Source organism: Lactuca saligna, chromosome 6, assembly GCF_052625555.1.
Source record: "Lactuca saligna cultivar CGN05327 chromosome 6, ASM5262555v1, whole genome shotgun sequence".
NCBI lineage: Eukaryota > Viridiplantae > Streptophyta > Magnoliopsida > Asterales > Asteraceae > Lactuca > Lactuca saligna.
The window spans coordinates 58,527,975-58,547,822 of NC_136422.1; the positions used below are offsets into that span (position 1 = coordinate 58,527,975).

Genomic DNA, 19,848 nt, shown 5'->3' on the forward strand with positions numbered 1-19,848 from the left:
ATCTAATAGTGAAAACATAGATCCAAAATCTAAGGTTGCATGCACACATATGATTGTTTGTATAAAACCCATCAAATTTTTGGTGGTGAAAACCTTCTTCAAGATGCTCAAGATCTCAAAAATTAGAGAGGAAAGGAAGGAGTGTTCTTGTGAATGTTTGAGAGAAATTTGCAAATGGAGTGTGTGTGTGCATCGTCGGCCGATGGGAAGAAAAAGAGAGAGAAGGGATGAGTTGCATGGAAATATGAGAAACCATGCCTTATTACGTGGTGAATAATATGGAGGTGGCACCTCCAAAGTCACCCCCCCCTATTTCATTTTTTTTGTTATATGTTGTTGGGCCGAGAGTTTGGGCCAAGAAGATAGGAATGGAATAGTTTGAGCCCATTAAACTTTATTTAGGATTTTTGGAACCTAATCATAAAATTTTCAGCTCATTGGGCCCTTGGAAGCACTTACGGCCCAACATAAGATAAAGGGATGGGTTTTAGGTCCATTAGGGTTTACTGGAGTGGGTATGGCCCAATAAGACCCATTAGGGTTATAATGAATCATTCTAGGACCAAATGGTCCAAAATGTTATAGATTTATGGAAGTGGGTCCAATTAGAGCCCATTTAAGGGTCCTAAGCCCAAAATAGTAGAATTGAATACTTATTGGTCCATTAGGCCCAATAAGGGAATCCTAGCCCAAAATAGACTTAAACAGAGATTCCTAGGGTTTTCAGGTTCTTTGCTGAACATGAAAGGTGAATTTAAATGAGCACTAAGTGATATTTACTTAGAGTATATGTTTTACAATGGTTGAATGGTTACATAGGAATATAATTTCCTAGCTAAAATGCTAGTTGTGACACATCTGCTTCTAGCTATGGGGTCCGTGCCCTATGATATTCTGGAGCTCCACAAGCCTTGAACTCCCGGAAAGTCAGTGTACACGACCCTATCATGGCTGCCACCTTAGTACGGAAAGCGCTCAGCTTCTCATCCAGAAGCTCCAAAATACCCTCCTTGACCGAACCAAAGATCACATAAGTTTGATCTAAAATGCTGTGCGTGATCTCAGATGAGATAAACTCCCTTGTCTGCTCATCCATCTACTCGACTCGAGAGCCCGATGATTGATCCTCACAAAATCAAAAATTCTTGCCTACAATCCGGTGGTTTTCATTCGAATTCTAAATTCTAATACCAAGTAAGACACAAGGAATCGAAGTTCTTTATTCGACTTATATTAATTCAATATACTATTGATTGCATAAATCCTTTTTCCACTTCTTCTTTATTTAGAAACTAAAATTTTTAGTATATATGCGGTGCCAATCCAACACAAGTCCTTTCCATGCTAATCGAACCAAACAAAAGACCTTGTTATTTCTAAAGAAACTATGTAAGGCAAATACTACTAAATAGAAAAAAAGGAGCAATATCTTCCCTCTTGTTTTATCAAGAGGACGTTATTGCTCCTTTTTTAGTTCAAAAACTCTTATACAATTACAATAAGACCAAAGTCTTATCCATTTGTAGATGGAGCTTCAATAGCAGCTAATTCTAGAGGGAAATTATGAGCATTACGTTCATGCATAACTTCCATACCAAGGTTAGCACGGTTAATGATATCAGCCCAAGTATTGATCACAAGGCCTTGAGTATCAACTGCCGATTGGATCTCTTATCCCTTACCAGTGCCTGAAGTGCCAACCGGCCTAGTGTGTAGCGTCACCATACTGAAAATACACCATAATAAACATCAGTATACTCATTATATCTCAAGGGATCTCACATACTACAAGTTTACTGGGCACATCTCAGCCTTCCTTGATTCGAGTACGGATCCTCTGCTTTTAGCAGTGTTGTAAAAATCGGCCTAGGCTGCCGATTAATCAACGCCTAGGCGCTAGGCGGTTGTCAACCGATTACGTTTATACCTAATCGGCATATGTAATCGTTTTAGGTCAAAGTCGGACCTAATCGGAGCTAGGCTGGGCTAGGCGGAGTTGGGCGCCCTGATCGGTCAAAATACAGTCAATAGAGTTCAAAATTTTCAGGGGCAAAATTGCCAAACCATTGCTAGGGTTCGTTTCTTCTTACTCATTCCATCTCAATCGCATTATCAATTTCACTGCTATCTCTCTCTCTCACACATCAAAAACGACAATGTCTTCTTCTTCTTCTTCTAAGAATTTCGTTTGTTCCAGGATCGTCGTTGGCTTCCAAGATCATTGTTGCCATCCAAGATCGACATCGTATTCCAGTCATCTACAAGATTGCGTTGTCGCTCCTTCTCCTTCGACATCCTCTATCGTCGTTCCTTCCCCTCCGACGTCCTCTTCTCCTCCGAAATCCCTCTGATGCCTTCAGCTCCTCTATTCCTAATGATACCGCCGACCTATACAAAGTTCCCGATGATACCGAGACCGCAAAGTAATCATCCAAATGTTGAAATTCCCTGATTAGATCTTGAATTAAGCTTAGCTTTTCACTTGGGTTATGCTAATTTTGCTTCTTATAGTCAATATTTGTTCATATATTAGTTTCTTTTTTTGATTGTTCTTGGTTATAGAAATGAATAAAGTGAAAGCTTCTTTGAATTTTGTCATCGTTGATGATTCCTGTTATTAAAGTGTGAAGACTTCTTTGAATTTTACAGTTTTTGATTGTTTTTGGTTCTGCTAATTTTTGTTAAATTAATATGAAGTATATACAAAGCCTACTGATTTGTGATGATATTAGATTAAGTGATGATAAATTGATATGAATATGCTGTTAATGTGATGATATACTTAATTTTTCTGTTAAAATGATATGTGAGTGAGTATATTTAATGTGTTAATGTGATTTTCTAATGTGTTAAACTAATATGAGTATGGTGTTAATATGATGATATATTAGATGAAGTGATGATAAACTGATATGATACATAGCATGTTGATTTGAGTGATCAATTTTAATGTGTTGATGTGAGTTTTTTTTATAACAGTTGATGAAGCTCTTGCAACCAATGTTACTCAAGCACCCCGAGAAAGTCCAAAAACGAGGGAACTTTTCAATGAAGATTTCGAGTTCGAGAGTGAGGAGCAAGTGTTAGAAGAAGATGAATATGACTTAGATGGGGTTCAAATAATGGAAGTATGTGGAGAATATTAGAAGAAAATTCTTATGCTTGTTAAACTCATATTAAACTTTTATGGACTTGTTGGATGATGATTTTGTGTGCTTGTTAAACTTATTATTAAACTTTTATGCTTATTTTGGATGATAAATGGTTGTGCTTGTTAAACTTATTAAGTTTTTATTAAACTTTATGCTTATTTACTTATATTCTTAGTATTAAAGTTAGATTTATTAATTTTTGAATTATTTTTTTTAATAATTAATGGTTCCCTATTAATCCCTCGATTAATCTCCGTTTAACCGATTAATCCTTAGACCCCAGTCCACCGCCTAGCTAACGTCTAGCGTTTTCTGTAACCTTGGCTTTTAGTAGTATGGGCCCATACTACCTTCCACATTTATCCGTACTTTCCTCAAGAACTGCCTCGACTCCACTAAGTCCCTGCTACTACTATTGTTGATCTCATGCTAAAATCATCCTAGGCTTGCCCTAGGGTAATCACCAACCCACTCTCCGCTAGCAGCTGCATAAGAAGTCACAGCTATCTCCCTCTAACTAGCCGAGTCGAGGGCTCTTGACTCTTTGAGTAGATAGTTTAAACCCTGCGCATAATCTGCCTTCTACTCGACGAGTTAGGGTCACTAACTCATCGAGTCCCTCTCTTAAAATAAATATGTTAAATGCATACCAGAAACCACACGTTACAATTCTTGCATTTAATTATTGTTGCAACTCATGCTCCTGAACTAGCATTTTATCGTTAAGGAAAAGGTGATCCCAAATTGGAAGAAGACATGTAGAATGAGCTTGATACTTTAATAGCTAAAAGCACATGGGATGCTGTAAAAATTCCAAAAGGAAAAAAGGTAAGTCTTATCGTTGGTTCACAAAGTCGAGTACAAGGATTATTGATAGATTGAAAGGCATACAACATGATTAGTGGTAAAAGGTTTTAGACAAAAGAAGGTATAATATCTCATGAAATGTTCTCCTATTTTCAACTTTAATATTGTATGTTGCATCGCTTCTTTGGCAGTAAAATGAGGTTGGAATATTCAACAAGTCAATGTAAACAATGCTTTTCTTGATGATGATCTACATGAATGTTGAATCTCCTAATCTTGTTTGTAAATTGAAGACATGCTCGTATGGCTTAAAAAAGCCTCTCGTTAATGGTTTGCAAAGCTTTCCCAAGCATTACAAATCAAAGGATTCTATCAGTCTCCACATGATTATTCCTTATTTTTTTAAAAGTCACAATACTTCCTTATTCACGACCAAATTTGGATTAAAGATCTTCGATACATTACTTACTTTCATGGAATTAAGTTTAACATTATCGATAGTGGCATGGTTGTTCATCAAACAAATGTTTATTAAAGAGCATCTCACGTTGTATTTAATGACTGATTTTGTTGGTACATCAACATCTACCACCAAATTAAGTTTAATTTTCTTCCTCTTATGGACAATCCATGAAAAGACACCACTATGTATCGACAATTTATTGGCAATAAGAACTTCTTTACAGATATGTCATGATCTCTCTTACATAGTACAATACATGAGTCATTTTAATGAAAATTCCACGACAAGCACATTATGACACAACTCTTCATGCATTAAGATATCTTAATGATACAATGACTCAAGGCTTCTTCTTTAACAAGGAAGATAATTTTATGGTTGAAGCTTTTTATTATTTTAACTGTTCTTGACCAATCACTGAATCACATGTTGTTTTGTAATTAGATATATACTTTATTCTTTTTGGTGGTACCTTGTGTCTTGGAAGTCAAAATAACATGTCATTATTTCCATATTCTCTGTCGAAGTTGAGTACATATCAATGCAAATAGTATGTAATGAATTAGCATGGTTAAGATGATTACTAAGTGAACTCCAAGTTGTAGATATAATTCATATCCCTCTCAAGTGTGACAATCTAGCTTACAATGTTGGGTTTGTGGAGACATAAATGACAAAGTTCAAGGGCTCTATAATTTTGGTAGTTAAGGGTGATCACAATTTATCCATATTCTGGTAGAAAATTAGTTTGAGTATTCCCGCTGAGTTCACGTATGTATTAGTTTTGACTCTATAATTTTGTTTAAGCAATCAATGAAAACATTCAAAGCCTCTTTCATTTCTCTCAAACTAGAAATTCTTACACATTCGACCAAAATAACAATACATATTAATATGCTCTTTCTAAAGAAACCACATATGTAATGCGCTAGCAAACCATCCATGAGAGCAATTCAAACTTACAGTTTAATCAACATCGATCACATATAGAGGCTCTGGTTTGGCAACCTTTGTGAAGGGACAACGATGAGTGGTTCTCTTTTCCTTAGTGTAATTCCAAATTTTTCAGAGAGATCATACACTTCACCCTCTTGCAAGCTCCAGTCGAATGAATGCAAGAGCGATGCCAAGATATACATCTGCATTTTCTCAGCCAATGGAACACCTGGACACGATCTTCTTCCCGATCCAAATGGGAAGAAGTTTAAATTGCTCCCTATGTAATCGTATTTGTTTCTCAAGAACCTATCTGGATTGAATTCCAGTGGATTCTCCCAATAATGAGGATCCCGATGGATTGCCCATGCATTCAAAAACACTGTACAGCCCTTTGGAATGATGTATCCTCCTACAATACAATCCTTGCTTGGCGACCTTGGGAGTATGAATGGAACTACCGGGTGCAACCGAAATGTTTCCTTAATTGTTGCTTCTAGGTATTGTAGTTTTGGGAGATGAGATTCTTCGACAATGTTGTCAAGTCCTACAATTTCTTCTAATTCTTCTTGGACCCTTTTCAATATGTCACTATTTTGCATTATCTCTGCCATTGCCCACTCTATCAGTGTTGTCGATGTTTCTGTTCCTGCTACCATAATGTCCTGAATAAAACAAAATTTTAACCATATCATGACATTTTTTAATGATCAATATTTATCATCTCGGAGTTCGGACTTTGGACATTATTTAAATTAAAGACTAATGATTACCTGGAGAAGTGCTTTTACTTGAGTCCGGTTAATTGATATTACATTTTTTTGATCCATGAGTTCCAATAAAACCAGTAGAACATCTTTCTTTCCTTCATTCCCAACCGCGTGCTTCGATTTTTTAGAGTTAGATTCAATTCGATCGTCAATAATGCTTGTGAAAATTTCATCCAAACGATTAAGCTGCCTCTTCATGTTCCGCTCCACGCCTTGTAGATCAAGCCATGCAAGACTAGGGAAGACATCAGAGACATTCAGCTGTCCCATGAGCACAACAATATTCGCCGAAACCATCTGCAACTGTGTTCCAAAATTGCTACTTTTTGCCTTTTCAGCTGAAGTGTTTCCCCAAACCATGCTCGTTAGAACATTGGCCTCTGTGGAGAAAGCAATCTCGCTAATGTTAATTGAGGTTCCGATTTTACTAAAAACATTCTTGATAGTTTTCCTAACTTCATCTCTTCGGAAACAACTGGATGCTTCAAGATTCTTGTTGCTTAGGACCTCCTGGACAAATATCTTACGAAGGTTACGCCAATCTGAATTGCTGTCTGACCACACAATATCTCGGCCTCCATAGGAGCTGCCTAAGGCAGCAATTGTTGGATTTCGGTTGGCAAAGATCTCATCCTTCTCACGAACTACCACCTTTGCTAACTCAGGGGTGTTTATCACGACATGAAGTTTGCTTCCGAGGTGGAACTTGAAAATGGGACCATAAGTGTTAGCCATGGTGACGAACTGTTTGTGCAGATCACGGCTAAGAAATGGAAGGTAGCCTACAATTGGCAAGGAACGGGGACCTGGTGGCAACGGTGGTTGTCCACCATTGGAGGAGCTTGAAAATTTCCATCTGTACCAGAAAGCAGTCAAGATTATTGCTGAAATGGCCAGCGTAAGCTCGTTTCTGTTGCTGCTCATCACTTCCCACCACCATGATCCCTGGTTGTTTAGTTGTGCCATTTTGCAATCGACGAATTTGAGTACAATATTGCGATGGTAGGATTTACATCCGAAGTTATCGCCAAAGCACCAATACAAACTAGTATAACAAATACAATAAAAATAATATTTTTAATTAAAAAGAACAGGTCAAAATTGGTATGCAATACAAAAGATAAAACACGTGAAGCCTTAATTCTCGCTCAGATATTGTTTAAATAAAATCAGCTTTATATTTTGTTGTATTAAATACTAGGTTTAAACCCGTGGAAATCCACGGGTGATAAATTGAAATATAATTATAGTTTTTAATTTGTAACAAAAAAAAGATATGAAAGTTTAGAAAAAATGAAGAATAGTGATATTAGCATTAATATGAATAAGTCAAATACAATAAAGTTGTAAAAATTAATTAATTAATATGATAGATGAAGTACGATACAAGAAAAGTAAATAAAAGATGGTAGAAAAGTAAATAAAAGATGGTAGAAAAGCATTGTTTATAAATTCCCAAAAACTTCCTTATAAACAACATTGGAAGTTTTATTTGTGAGACTACCATCCTTATCTAAAATTAACAATTTTAATCTGTCCCTACTTTGGACTCTAGATAAAGCAACATACAATTGGCCATGTGAAAACACGGGATGTTTGAGAAACAAACCAACCTTGGATAATGACTGTCCCTGACTCTTATTAATGGTCATTGCAAAACATACAGCCAATGGAAACTGTCTTCTTCGAAATTTGAATGGAATTTTCTTTTCTGATGGAGTTAGAGACATTCTTGGAATAAAAGTGTGGTTTCCAATATTAGTTCCAGATATGATACGTGCCTCAATAACACGTTTGCGCAATGAAATCACCTGGAGTCTTGTTCCCTTACACAAGCCGTTTTTCTGATCAATATTTCTCAGCAACATAACTGGAACACCGATTTTTAAAACTAAAATATAATTGTTGAAAAAAACCTGTGGAGTAAGATTATTTTTTTCCAATTCATCAATTATGTCTGCATTCTCGGTTAATCTTGATATCCCATAAAGATTACTTTTATTATCGACATTGTAACGTGTGATATCAATCTTAATTGCCAACTTTCTGTCCAACACAACTTTCAACTCCATTGGATACAATTCCAAATTGTTGCCAAGCTAAAATGTAAATAAATATCATTAGAAAATTTGTATGTAAAATATATAATGCCAAGTTTTAGGCCAACACAATTGTAAACACCTTTTGAAAAAAATCCAAACTGATGCCAAGTTAAAATATAAAATAATACCTTCTTGTTTTTATCATACAACTCTTTAGCTGTGTATTTGAACAACTTCTTTGCTTCTTGGTCAAATAAAGTTAAAGTCAATGTTCCTGTGTTGTCTTGAACCCGAAGTGGGATTTTAAATCTAAATAAAGTATAAAATTATATTATATTAGACAATTATGATAAACATATATTATTATTATATAAAATTAATATCTAATACCTTGGAATAACCGAAATTTTGATATTTTTGCATTTAAGATTAGTACATTCATAAGTAACGATTTCGGCCACTTCATGAGAACCATCAACCTTATCAGTTGAAGACTCTTTTTCTTTTGCTGACTTTTTGCAGTTGCTACAAGCAAGGTAATACCAACGTATATTTTGACGTATTCCCTTAACAGTACCAACAATAATGACTGTCTTTTCCTGGATATTAAAATAATGCTCATTGTTAATAAATGTTATTTTGCGAAAGTGTATTTTAGTTTAGTTATAACAATATACTCTAAATATGAAAAAACATTTAAAATTTAAAAACATAAGTGCATTAAACTAACAGTTTTAAAAATAATGTAAAGTACCTCCAAAGGTTCAAACAAGTCTTCAATGTTAGAAAACAAATGATTTTTCAGAAAGTCATCATGTTCTGTGTCTTGTTTTGATGCAATCATTTTAATTCCACTTGATGACAGTTGTTGTCCATTTTCAGAGACCAATCTGTTCATTTACAACAAAGAAATGATTTAAATTTATTATAGTATGAAATAAATAAATCTGATAATACATAGGAAATTCTAAATGAAAATACTTGTTTTTGTAGATTGTAATTTCATCGATATCATTGTTTATGAAAACCCTACTAACATCAAAGTAGGTGGATGAAAAAGGACGACCTGCCAAAATAAATTTGATTATTCAATAATATATATATATATATATATATATATATATATATATATATATATATATATATATATATATATATATATATATATATATATATATATATATATATATATATATTAGATTATACTTGTTAAAAATAGTTACAAACCATTAATAAACTTCACCCTAGCAAATTGAACAATAACAACAACTGGAGCAAGGCTGTTATTGTTAGCAAGAAAATCATGCATGTAGTATGCATTATGACCCCACAAAGTTATCTTAAGCTTAGTATCCCTGAAATAATAAACAAATATTGTAAATAATATAAATGAAGCTATATTACTTGTTTGTAATAATAGTGAATACTCTATATCTTGAAGATGCAAGAGCATCTTGTGTTTTGATTTATCTTGTTCTGAGGTATCCATATGCCCATACTCAAAAATGTGTCCAATAATATCTACAAAAGCAAGGAAATATAATTTAATATAAAATATCAAATTGTAATACAAAGAAAGAATTTAGGATGTTATATAGAAAAAGTTAATATTAAATAAACCAACCAAAAGAGTTTGACTCTAGGATGTTGTTAGAAACGATAGTATTGAAGTCAACAAAATGAAAGCCATGTGCAGATCCAGAAAAGTTTTCACAATCTTTTACAATTGTATCGTGATAAAAATTTAGTTTTGATTCCGGATGAGAAAACTTAAATTTTGAAGTATTTGGTGCGACGTTAGGTTTCTTGACGTAAATTGAACTATCCTCTTTTAAATAGCGCTTGAATTTAGGAAACCATTTCTTCACACATGATGCATGAATTTTCCTTCCCTAAAATAAATGAAATAATAAATATTTAAATATAATTGCTTATGAGTATGAATAATATAATTGCTTATGAGTATGAATAATTTTTTATAAAAATAATAATTGAATACATCCATCTTATACCTCCTCATCCATCAAAATCATTTCTATCGAGTATGTGTCGTTCGCATCAAATCTTGACTTTTGAGTCCAAAGACGTATGATCCGAACTTTAATTGTGAAATCGTCCTTGATTGAGTCAATTTCCTTTATAGGAGTAATATGTTCCATTGTACCTTGCAAGTTAAAAAAAAAGTTTACATTAAATTAGACAATTATAATCAGCACACAGAAAAAAAACAATCAAACAGTCAAGAAGAAAGTACATTGGTAGGCTGTTACGATTAAATTAGACAATTATAATATGCGTTTTTCCAGGTGAGTATTCATATAAAATATTTATTTCCTTAATTAAAACAACAAAAGATATATTTTTATTTATTTTTCCAATTTGCATAACTTTTTTTATTGATTTAATAAAGTTGCATACCAAATTGTTAGGCTGTTACGATTTCACCACCTAAAATATGTATATTTGTATTATAATATATTATCTTGTTAGTATTTCATGAATGCAATCAATAACACTTGTGTGCTTTGAATGCGAAGTTGGATTTAGCTTTGCTATAAGTTTCAATCGATTTTGAAATTGAGTATTGTTCGCATTTGTATGAGTGTAGTCGATGAATCGATAAAGCAAGAACATATGAGTTTTGATTCGCAATTGGATTGATGATTGAGGGATGATTCGTGAAGAAAAACACGAAGTCAAGGACTGTGAAATTGTTGTTTGCAAGAATTTAAAAACTCGATTGTGGAGTTGTTGATGCTCATTTTGCGAAAGTAAAACAATCGAGTGTTTGCATCTGTGAATCAATTTGAAGTCAATTGGGTTAATATTCGCATATGGGTTCAACATATGAATTTTTGATTTCGGAAGTTTAGAGTTCAAGAACTAAACTGTGTTCGCATCTGGAATGAAAATTTTGTGGTTCGCATTTGATTAATTAGGTTAAAATGCGAAGGTGATTAATGCGAAGGGATGCGAAGGGTGTAAGAATGAAGATGCGAAGTATTTCACAGTAGAATGCGAATTGGGGAAGAAAACAGAAATTTTCAAATATTATCCCTGGAGTTTCGCATTTTTGGAAATAAATACTCAACTTCGCAAATGGGGGTCATAAAATGATGAAATTGCAGAATTTTTAAAGAGATACACACACATAGACAACCACACATATATTTAGAAAATTAAACTAAAAGATGATAAATTACAGATTATAGCATTGTTCTTTGAGAATAAATTACTAAAAATGGGATATAGTGTAACAGGAACTTCAAAAAGAAATTGATACTTTTTTGTTTATTATATAAACGGTTTGATAAATCAGACGAAATAATCAATTCTTTTGTTTATCATTTAAGTGTAGATGTTACCAAGAAAACAATGAGAAAATTACATATTTACTGATATACCCTTAAGGGTATATAATGAGAAAAAAACTAACAATCAAAAACTAAACAGAAAAAACCTGTATATTTAACAAAAAAATTAGGATATAAACAGGAAAATCGTAAAGCACTGATTGATTTATATATTTAATTGTATCACTTGCAAACATACTTTTCAAAAACAGATATAAACATATACGTACATATAGACAATAAAACATATATTTAGAAAAATAAACTAAAAGATGATCAATTCCAAAATATAGTATTGTACTTTGAGAGTAGATTCCTAAACGTAGGATATAGTGTAACAGGAAGTTTAAAATGAAATTTGTAATTTTTTTGTTTATTATTTAAACGGGTTTGATAAATCACATGAATTGATAATTTGAGTTACTTTTTCAACAGGTTTGTAGTTTATATGAATATGATGTTAAAAGAAACCACCAACTGATAAAAGTATTTTCAAGTTTTCAGAAAACGTGTCATGTAAGAAAAATCATTATGGAAGAATTATTGGTCTAACCATCCAAATACCCTAATTACGATTAAGTATTTAGATGGACCAAATCATTGGAGGAAGCAAATAGGTGTAGAAGAAATTGAATGGTCCTATGACTCTAATGTATCACATACAGTTATATAAGATACACATATTAAGAAAACCAAAAATCGACATACACAGATCGTGACTATATGTACCAGAATATACATAAAGAAATACCAATGTATCAAACTCTTATACATAACAGGTAAAAAAATAGAGGGAAAATGATGAAATCGATTAAGAATGTAGATGAAATAGAACATCTGAAAGGTAAAGAGCAATGTAGTTTTGCTGACCTGATGATGAATACGTGACCCTTAAAATCGTATTGACTTCTGAAATTGTATTGAAATATATCATCTCTTCCTAAACTGATTGCCTGATTTTTTGGGATTGATATAAAATGGAATTTAAATTGATTACCTGATTTATTGGGATTGATTTGATCTTCAATATTCCACCGAATTAAATTTGAAATTTCCTGATTTATATATTTACTGATTGACGATTTATGTTTCCTGATGTGTACAGTTTTATTTTTGAGAATAGAAGGGCGAAGTGGGAACTTCACTTATAATTTTTGAGCGGGAAAATGCAAGGGTGAGTGGCTAAGGGAATGCCAGGTGGCGTTTCTAGTACTGTTTTATTAGTAGAGAAGATTAAATTTGAAAAGTTTAAATCATTTATTACCATAAATTAATGTAAACTTTTTAACAAGTTGATACTTTTTTAAATTTGAGGGGTCTTGTTGAGATACGTGATATGATTTTCAGAGAGCAGCTTGCTTACTTACTGCCATGGACTCAGGGAGGTCCAGTTTTTCTCTTTCCTTTTAGATTTCAAATCACTCCAAATTTGGTAATTGATTCTGGTTCACGTCCTTGTCACATTGTAATTTTATCTCCTAGCTTCCTTTTACGCCTTAAAATTTCCTTGTTGATTAAAATAATAAAAGATTAAATATCTTTTTATATTTTATTTCTATTTATATTCTTATCCACAAGTGACACATTGAATCAATAAATTTTGTCTCTTAATCATCTTTCTTGATTTTGATATTTGTCTTAATCTAGTGAGGATGAAGATTAATAGAAACAAAAGACAAGAGGATATTTGATTTCTCATATATCTTGTAATAGAGTTTCAAAGATTTTTGAATTATGATAAATTTTTCTATTTTTTTTAAAACACATCTTATTTCAATAAAAGAGTAGTTTTAGTGTCACGTGTCATCTTTTCTCAGCCCCATTTTAACAAAGTGAGATATCATTTTTGCCCTCTTTTCCTCGATCTCGTTGAAATTGGCTCAATCTACCATAGCTCGAGTCGTCTTTTCTTCTCGCTGACTTTCTCCGGACTCCTCTACTGCCGATTATGTGATTATTGTCGTTGCTGCTCTGCTCTTCCTGTACTACGAAAATGCCTCTGACAACCTTTTCTTCTCTATTTTTCTCCAACGAGCAGTTACTATTAGTCGCCATCATACGAGCTCTGTCACCACTATTGCTATTGTGTTCATTCATATTTTTGTGTTTTGTTCATTTTTTTACTTTTCCAATTTAATCATCTCCTTCATATCAAATTGCAAGGTTGTTAATGATTAGGTTTTTTTTTAATACCTACTAGGGTTTATGTTTCACCAAAAGCCTGTTTTATAGCCCATTTTATATTCCTATTTATATGAGGTTAAATCCTTATTTTAATGGAAATAATCAATTATATAATATAATTAACTCTCATCCATCCATCCTCAAATGGTTTGGTTGATTGAAAATTTGACTCTCTCTCTCTCTCAACTTTTTTATACTCTAAGACATTTAACCAGTGGTATGAGTGGTGGATGGGATAGCATAGATCATGGGTTAAAGCTTCCATAATTTGAAGGTTATTTTTATTTATCTACTTATATTATTATAAAAAAAACATTTGGTATTAAGTAAGGCGCATTGGCAAAAAGAAAAAAACAAGAGTGGATTCAGAATTGGTGGAGACAACCAAGTGATTTCAATCTATTTTTCAAGAATCTAAGAAATTAATGACTTGAATCAGCTCTCCATTTAACACACATAAAAATGCTACAAATTGAAAATACACAGGACCCCACCAACAAGCCATCGATGAGTGGGACTGAACTTATAACTTTAACTAAAAACACTACATATAGAGGTTGGCGTTCCGCAACCTTTGTGATGGGACTGCGAAGAGTGGATTTCTTTTCTTTAGAGTAATGCCAAAATTTTCCAAGAGGTCATGGTCTTCACCCTCCGGCAAGCTCCAGTCGAACGAATGTAGGAGCGAGGCCAATATATACAATTGCATTTTCTCCGCCAATGGAACACCAGGACACAATCTTCTCCCAGATCCGAACGGGAAGAAGTTGAGATTGCTTCCTTTGAAGTCATATTTGTTTGTCAAGAACCTCTCTTGATTGAATTCCAAAGGATTGTCCCAATACCGAGGATCCCGATGGATGGCCCAAACATTAAGAAGCACTGTACAACCCTTCGGAATGGTATATCCACCTACCACACGATCTTGGCTTGGTGACCTTGGAAGTATGAAAGGGAGTACAGGGTGCAACCGTAATGTTTCCTTAATAGTTGCATCGAGGTATTGTAGTTTCGGGAGATGAGATTCTTCGACAATCTTGTTGGGTCCTACGATTTGTAGTAATTCTTCTTGAATTCTTTTCATTATGTCATGATTTTGCATAATCTCAGCCATTGCCCACTCTATCAGTCGTTGTCGTTGTGTCTGTTCCTGCAACCATAATGTTCTGATACAACAAAAGGACAAAGTAAAAAGAGGGTTTGATGTTGCTGGATATATATCTGAATGAGCGACATTTGATGTGAACCACAAAATATATAGTACGTAACACTATTTTCAAAGAATATCAACTCGAGATTGGAGTAAATCATTTATAATAACGATTACCAGGAGAAGTGCCTTTATTTGCGTGATGTTAATTGATGTTGGATTTTTTGGTCCATGAGCTCTATAAAGGTCTGTAAAAGATCATTCTTTCCTTCATGACTAACTACATCCTTGGATTTGTTAGAGTTAGATTCGGTTCGATCGTGAATGATTCTTGTGAAAATTCGGTCCAACCGGTCAAGTTGCCTCTTCGTGTTCTGCTCGATGCCTTGTAGATCAAGCCATGCGAGACTAGGGAAGATATCAGACATATTTGGCTTGCTCATCAACTCGACAATATTGGCAACAATGATGTGCAACTCGGCTGTAATCTGGCCACCATTTGCTTTTTCTTCTGAAGTATTTCCCCAAAGCATGCTTGTTAGGACTTTGGCCTCTGTTGAGAAAGCAATCTCACTAATGTCAATTGTGTTCCCGATTTTACTATAAACATTTCTGATAGTTTTCCTAACTTCATCCCTTCTAAAGTACCTAGATGCTTCGACATTCTTGTGGCTTAGGACCTCATGGACAAATATCTTACGAAGGTTGCGCCAATCCGAGTTATTGTCAGACATTACTACATCTTGGCCGCCGTAAGTGATTGCTAATGCAGCGATGGTGGCATTACGGTTAGCAAATATCTCATCTTGTTCACGAACCACAACTTTTGCTAAATCAGGGGTGTTTATCACGACACAAAGTTTGCTTCCGAGGTGGAACTTGAAAATGGGACCATAACTGTGAGCCATATTGACGAACTGTTTGTGCAGATCACGGCTAAGAAATGGAAGGTATCCTACAATTGGCAAGGAACATGGACCTGGTGGCAGTGGTGATCTGCCATTGGAGGAGCTTGAAACTGTCCATATATACCACAAACCAGTCAAGATTATTGCTGAAATGGGCAGAGTAAGCTCGTTTTTGTTGCTGCTCATCACTTCCCACCACCATGACCCATACAACTCACAAAACAATCACACACGGAATAACCTTTTATAACATCCTATTATGAGATACATTTGAGTAAACCAATGTATAACTGATCTGTAAACTATGAACCATATATCTATGTTTTAAGAATAGAAGATATTGTCGTCTTAGAATTATTCGTGACAAGATCCCTGTAGTAATCTCTAAGCGTGAGTTTATGCAATACCTAAAATCCCTATTTTCAAAATACTCATCAATATTGTAGCTACTCAAATTGCAATATCTTAACCTCAATCGACAATCTACATTCCCTTCATGACAGTCTTAATTCACTACTTACTTCCAAAAGTGTGAACGACTGTAGTAGTTTGAATAATTGAAATTACTCATGAAGTATAAACATGCAAAAAGAAACACAAGAATAAATAATTGAATAAGGAAGTACGATACTCATAAATAATTCTCTATTATTCATTCACCAAATCACTTAAATTTATTGTGTTAAAACTTTCAAACATATCACTAACTACTAAAACTAATATCCTCTCTTAGGTGTTTGCTTCTAGCATGTTGGTAATGTTTGACTATGCTCGGAGCCTTTTGTGAAAGGATCTACAACATTATCTTATAATAATACTCTCTTCACCAAAAGGTGTCCTGGTTCTACCTAATGGCGAATATAACAGTATTTTATGTCGTTATGCTTGGATCTACCATCATCCTTTGGTTATTTTAACAAAGAAACCACACCTTCATTACCACATAAGAGTTCCACGTGTTCCTAAATAAATGGAACAACTCTGAGATCCCCGATAAAGTTCTTCAGCCAAGCCACTTCCTTCGATGCTTTACTTTGTTGTAATGTACTCAGACTCACATGTGGAATCAACCACTTTGTCTTGCTTGGAACTTTTCCAAGTAACCGCTCATCTATTCAGTAAGAATACCCATCCAAACTGTGAACAACACTTATCTTGGTCTGTTTAAAAACTGGCATCATTGTAACCACTTACTCTTAACATATCACTACCACCAAGAAGTAGCAATATCTCTTTCATTCGTCGTAGATACGTAAGAATATTCTTCACCGCAATCCAATGGTATCTACCAGGATTTCCCTTAAACCAACTAAACATGCTCAAAGCATAAGACACATCAGGGCAAGTACAAGCCATTGCATACATGAGTGACCCTACAACTGAATCATATGGGACTTGACTCATGTCAACTATCTCTTCATCAATAGTTGGACTTTGAGTCTTAATCAACTTGATAGTACTATGAATAGGCAATTCCCCTTTCTTTGAATTCTCCATACTGAAGCGCTTCAGTATTTTATCCAAATATGTACTCTGGAAAAGACCAAGAAGATGATTCTTTCTATCCTGATGAATCCTTATTCCTAAAATATAGGACTCTTCCCATGGATCCTTCATAGGGAAATACTTCCCAAACCAAGACTAAACTTCTTGCAAGGTTGGGATCTTGTTTCTTATATGGAGGATGTGATCAAAATACAAGACTAGGAAAGTCACCATACTTCCACTATCTTTGACAGATACGCATGACTCATTTTTACTGCTAAAGAACCCAATCTCTTTAACTTTCTTGTGTAAGCAAAGATTCCAACTACGAGATGCTTGTTTTAATCCATAATGGATTTTTCAAGATTACAGACCCTATTAGAAAATTTGGCAGGTAAAAATACCCTCTGGCTGACTCTGTATATGTCCTCAAATAGTTTCCCATTAAGGAAAATGGTTTAAACATCCATCTTTCCAATTTCATAATCATGAAATGCATCTAGTCGCAAGCGTGATCTTAATAGACTAAATCTTTGCTACTGGTGAAAAGTTCTCATCATAGACAATCCCTAGGATTTGTCTAAATCCTTTTGCAACAAGCCTGGATTTATAGGTGTGTACCTTCCCATCTATGTCAGTCTTCTTCTTGAAGATCCATTTGCACCTAACTGTCTTTTGACCAGATACATGATTAATCAAGTTCCATACTTGGTTATCATACATGGACTGAATCTCAATGTTTATTGCCTCTTTGCATTTAGCAGCCTCAGGGGCTGCCATTGCTACCTATTAGTTGTCATGCTCGTCCATATTTAATAGTGTCTGATCACTGGAAAACGTGTCACCATGTACACTAATATGGAAACAATAAAAACTAAGTTGGCATGCTAACCTTAATAGAATGACGAATGAGTACTGAGCTATCAACTGGCTTAATTGGAACCTATTCCTCATGTTGAGTGCTAGTTTTTTTGAAGTTCTTTCATTGGATGACTTTTGAATTTCTTCAAGATCAATAGCACTCCTACTGCCCTCTTTGAAGACGGGCTCTCTCTCGCGAAAGACTCATCTTCAATCTACAAAGACCACATTCTCACTCTGTCTATAGAACAAGTATCAAAAAAGCTTATGTGGGTACCTAATGAAATAACACTTCTAAGCTTTAGGTTCAAGTGTTTCATGCATCTCTCATCTTACGAGTGCTTCACAACCCCATACCATGATATGTGCAAGCGAGGGAGCTTTCCCTATCCACATCTCATGAGTTGTTTTGGCAACCTTCTTTATTGCAACAAGATTCATGATATGAGTGGCTGTCTCTAAGGCAATACCCCAATAAATGAATATGTTGAGAAGATAGACTCATCATGTAATGAACCATATCTAGTAAGGTTTGATTACGCCTCTCACACATACCATTAAGTTGTGGTGCTCTAGGAGGAGTCAGTTGTGAAACAATTCCACATTCCTTAAGATAGTCGTGGAACTCGATACTAAGATAAGTACCACCTCTGTCAGATCTAAGCATTTTTATCTTCATGCCTAATTGATTCTTAACCTCTTGCTTAAACTCTTTGAACATTTCAAAGCTTTCAGATTTATGTTTGCTTAAGTAGATATAACTATGTCTGTTATAATCATTTGTAAATATCACATAGTATTGACTAGCATGTCTTGTGGTGGATCTAAATAGATCTCACACATCGATATGTATTACGCCTAAGAATCCTTCACCTCTTTCACATGTTCCATTGAAAGGTGATTTTGTTATCTTGCCCAAAAGACAAGATTCTCATTCATCTTCTGTCCTAAGATCAAATGATTCCAACACTCTATCCTTTTGGAGTTGGGTGATGTGTTTCTTGGTTATTTGCCCAAGATCACAATGCCAAAAACATGCTTTGTCCACTCCATTGGACGAATCAATATGAAACACACTATTTCCGAGGTTATCCTCATAAGCCATAGTTTCATACACTCCATTACAAGGTAAAGCTTCAAACATAAAAGCACCGTTATAATAAGCACAAATAAAATCAATATCATTATCAAATGAATATCTAAAACCTTGTCTGAATAATGCATTAAATGAAATAATGTTGCACGTCTTATCTGATAAATAATACCAATTAATCAAATTAACCCTAACACCACTACTAAGAACAAGCCCATAATTTCCAATCTTGGTAATAGGTGAAGATATCCTATTCCCTATGATCAAATTGTGCTTCCCATGCTCCACCTATTCACTTTCTCTTAGCCCCTACAAATCAGAACAAATATGGAAACCACATCCTGTGTGAAGGACCCAAGAATGAAAAAGTTATGTGCTACTAACTTGAATAGTGAAAATACCTGAAGAGGACGCCTTGATATTACCATCCTTCAAGTCTTGCAATTATTTAGGTAGCTTCTCCTCGAATAACCCTTTTCTACATAATGCAAGCAAGTGACCTCCTTTTGATCACTGATCGTAGGGACATCAAAGTTGGGCTTCGACTTTGACCCAATGCTAGAGCTTCCAGCATGGGCCTTCCCTTTCCTACTAGATTGGGAAGGAGCCTTCCTCTTTTTCCCTTTGCCATATCCAATGGCCAG

General features: G+C 34.4%; 2 protein-coding genes and 1 pseudogene across 2 annotated transcripts; all 3 read right to left on the reverse strand.

Annotated features, from left to right (window-relative positions):
• Positions 1 to 5,238: 5,238 nt before the first annotated feature.
• On the reverse strand, positions 5,239 to 7,159 carry LOC144999873 (cytochrome P450 76C1-like). Its single transcript, XM_078959031.1, has 2 exons — positions 6,132 to 7,159; positions 5,239 to 6,023 (listed from the first exon to the last, which is right to left on the reverse strand). Exons 1-2 carry the CDS (start codon positions 7,092 to 7,094, stop codon positions 5,403 to 5,405), a joined length of 1,584 nt encoding a protein of 527 aa, XP_078815157.1. The 5' UTR covers positions 7,095 to 7,159; the 3' UTR covers positions 5,239 to 5,402.
• On the reverse strand, positions 7,150 to 9,400 carry LOC145002610 (uncharacterized). Its single transcript, XM_078961850.1, has 7 exons — positions 9,394 to 9,400; positions 9,152 to 9,236; positions 8,925 to 9,060; positions 8,561 to 8,769; positions 8,359 to 8,479; positions 7,742 to 8,227; positions 7,150 to 7,173 (listed from the first exon to the last, which is right to left on the reverse strand). The coding sequence occupies exons 1-7, from the start codon at positions 9,398 to 9,400 to the stop codon at positions 7,150 to 7,152; spliced, it is 1,068 nt and encodes a 355-aa protein (XP_078817976.1).
• Positions 9,401 to 14,251: 4,851 nt separating this feature from the next.
• On the reverse strand, positions 14,252 to 15,805 carry LOC145002092 (cytochrome P450 76C1-like; annotated as a pseudogene).
• Between the last annotated feature and the right edge of the window lie 4,043 nt (positions 15,806 to 19,848).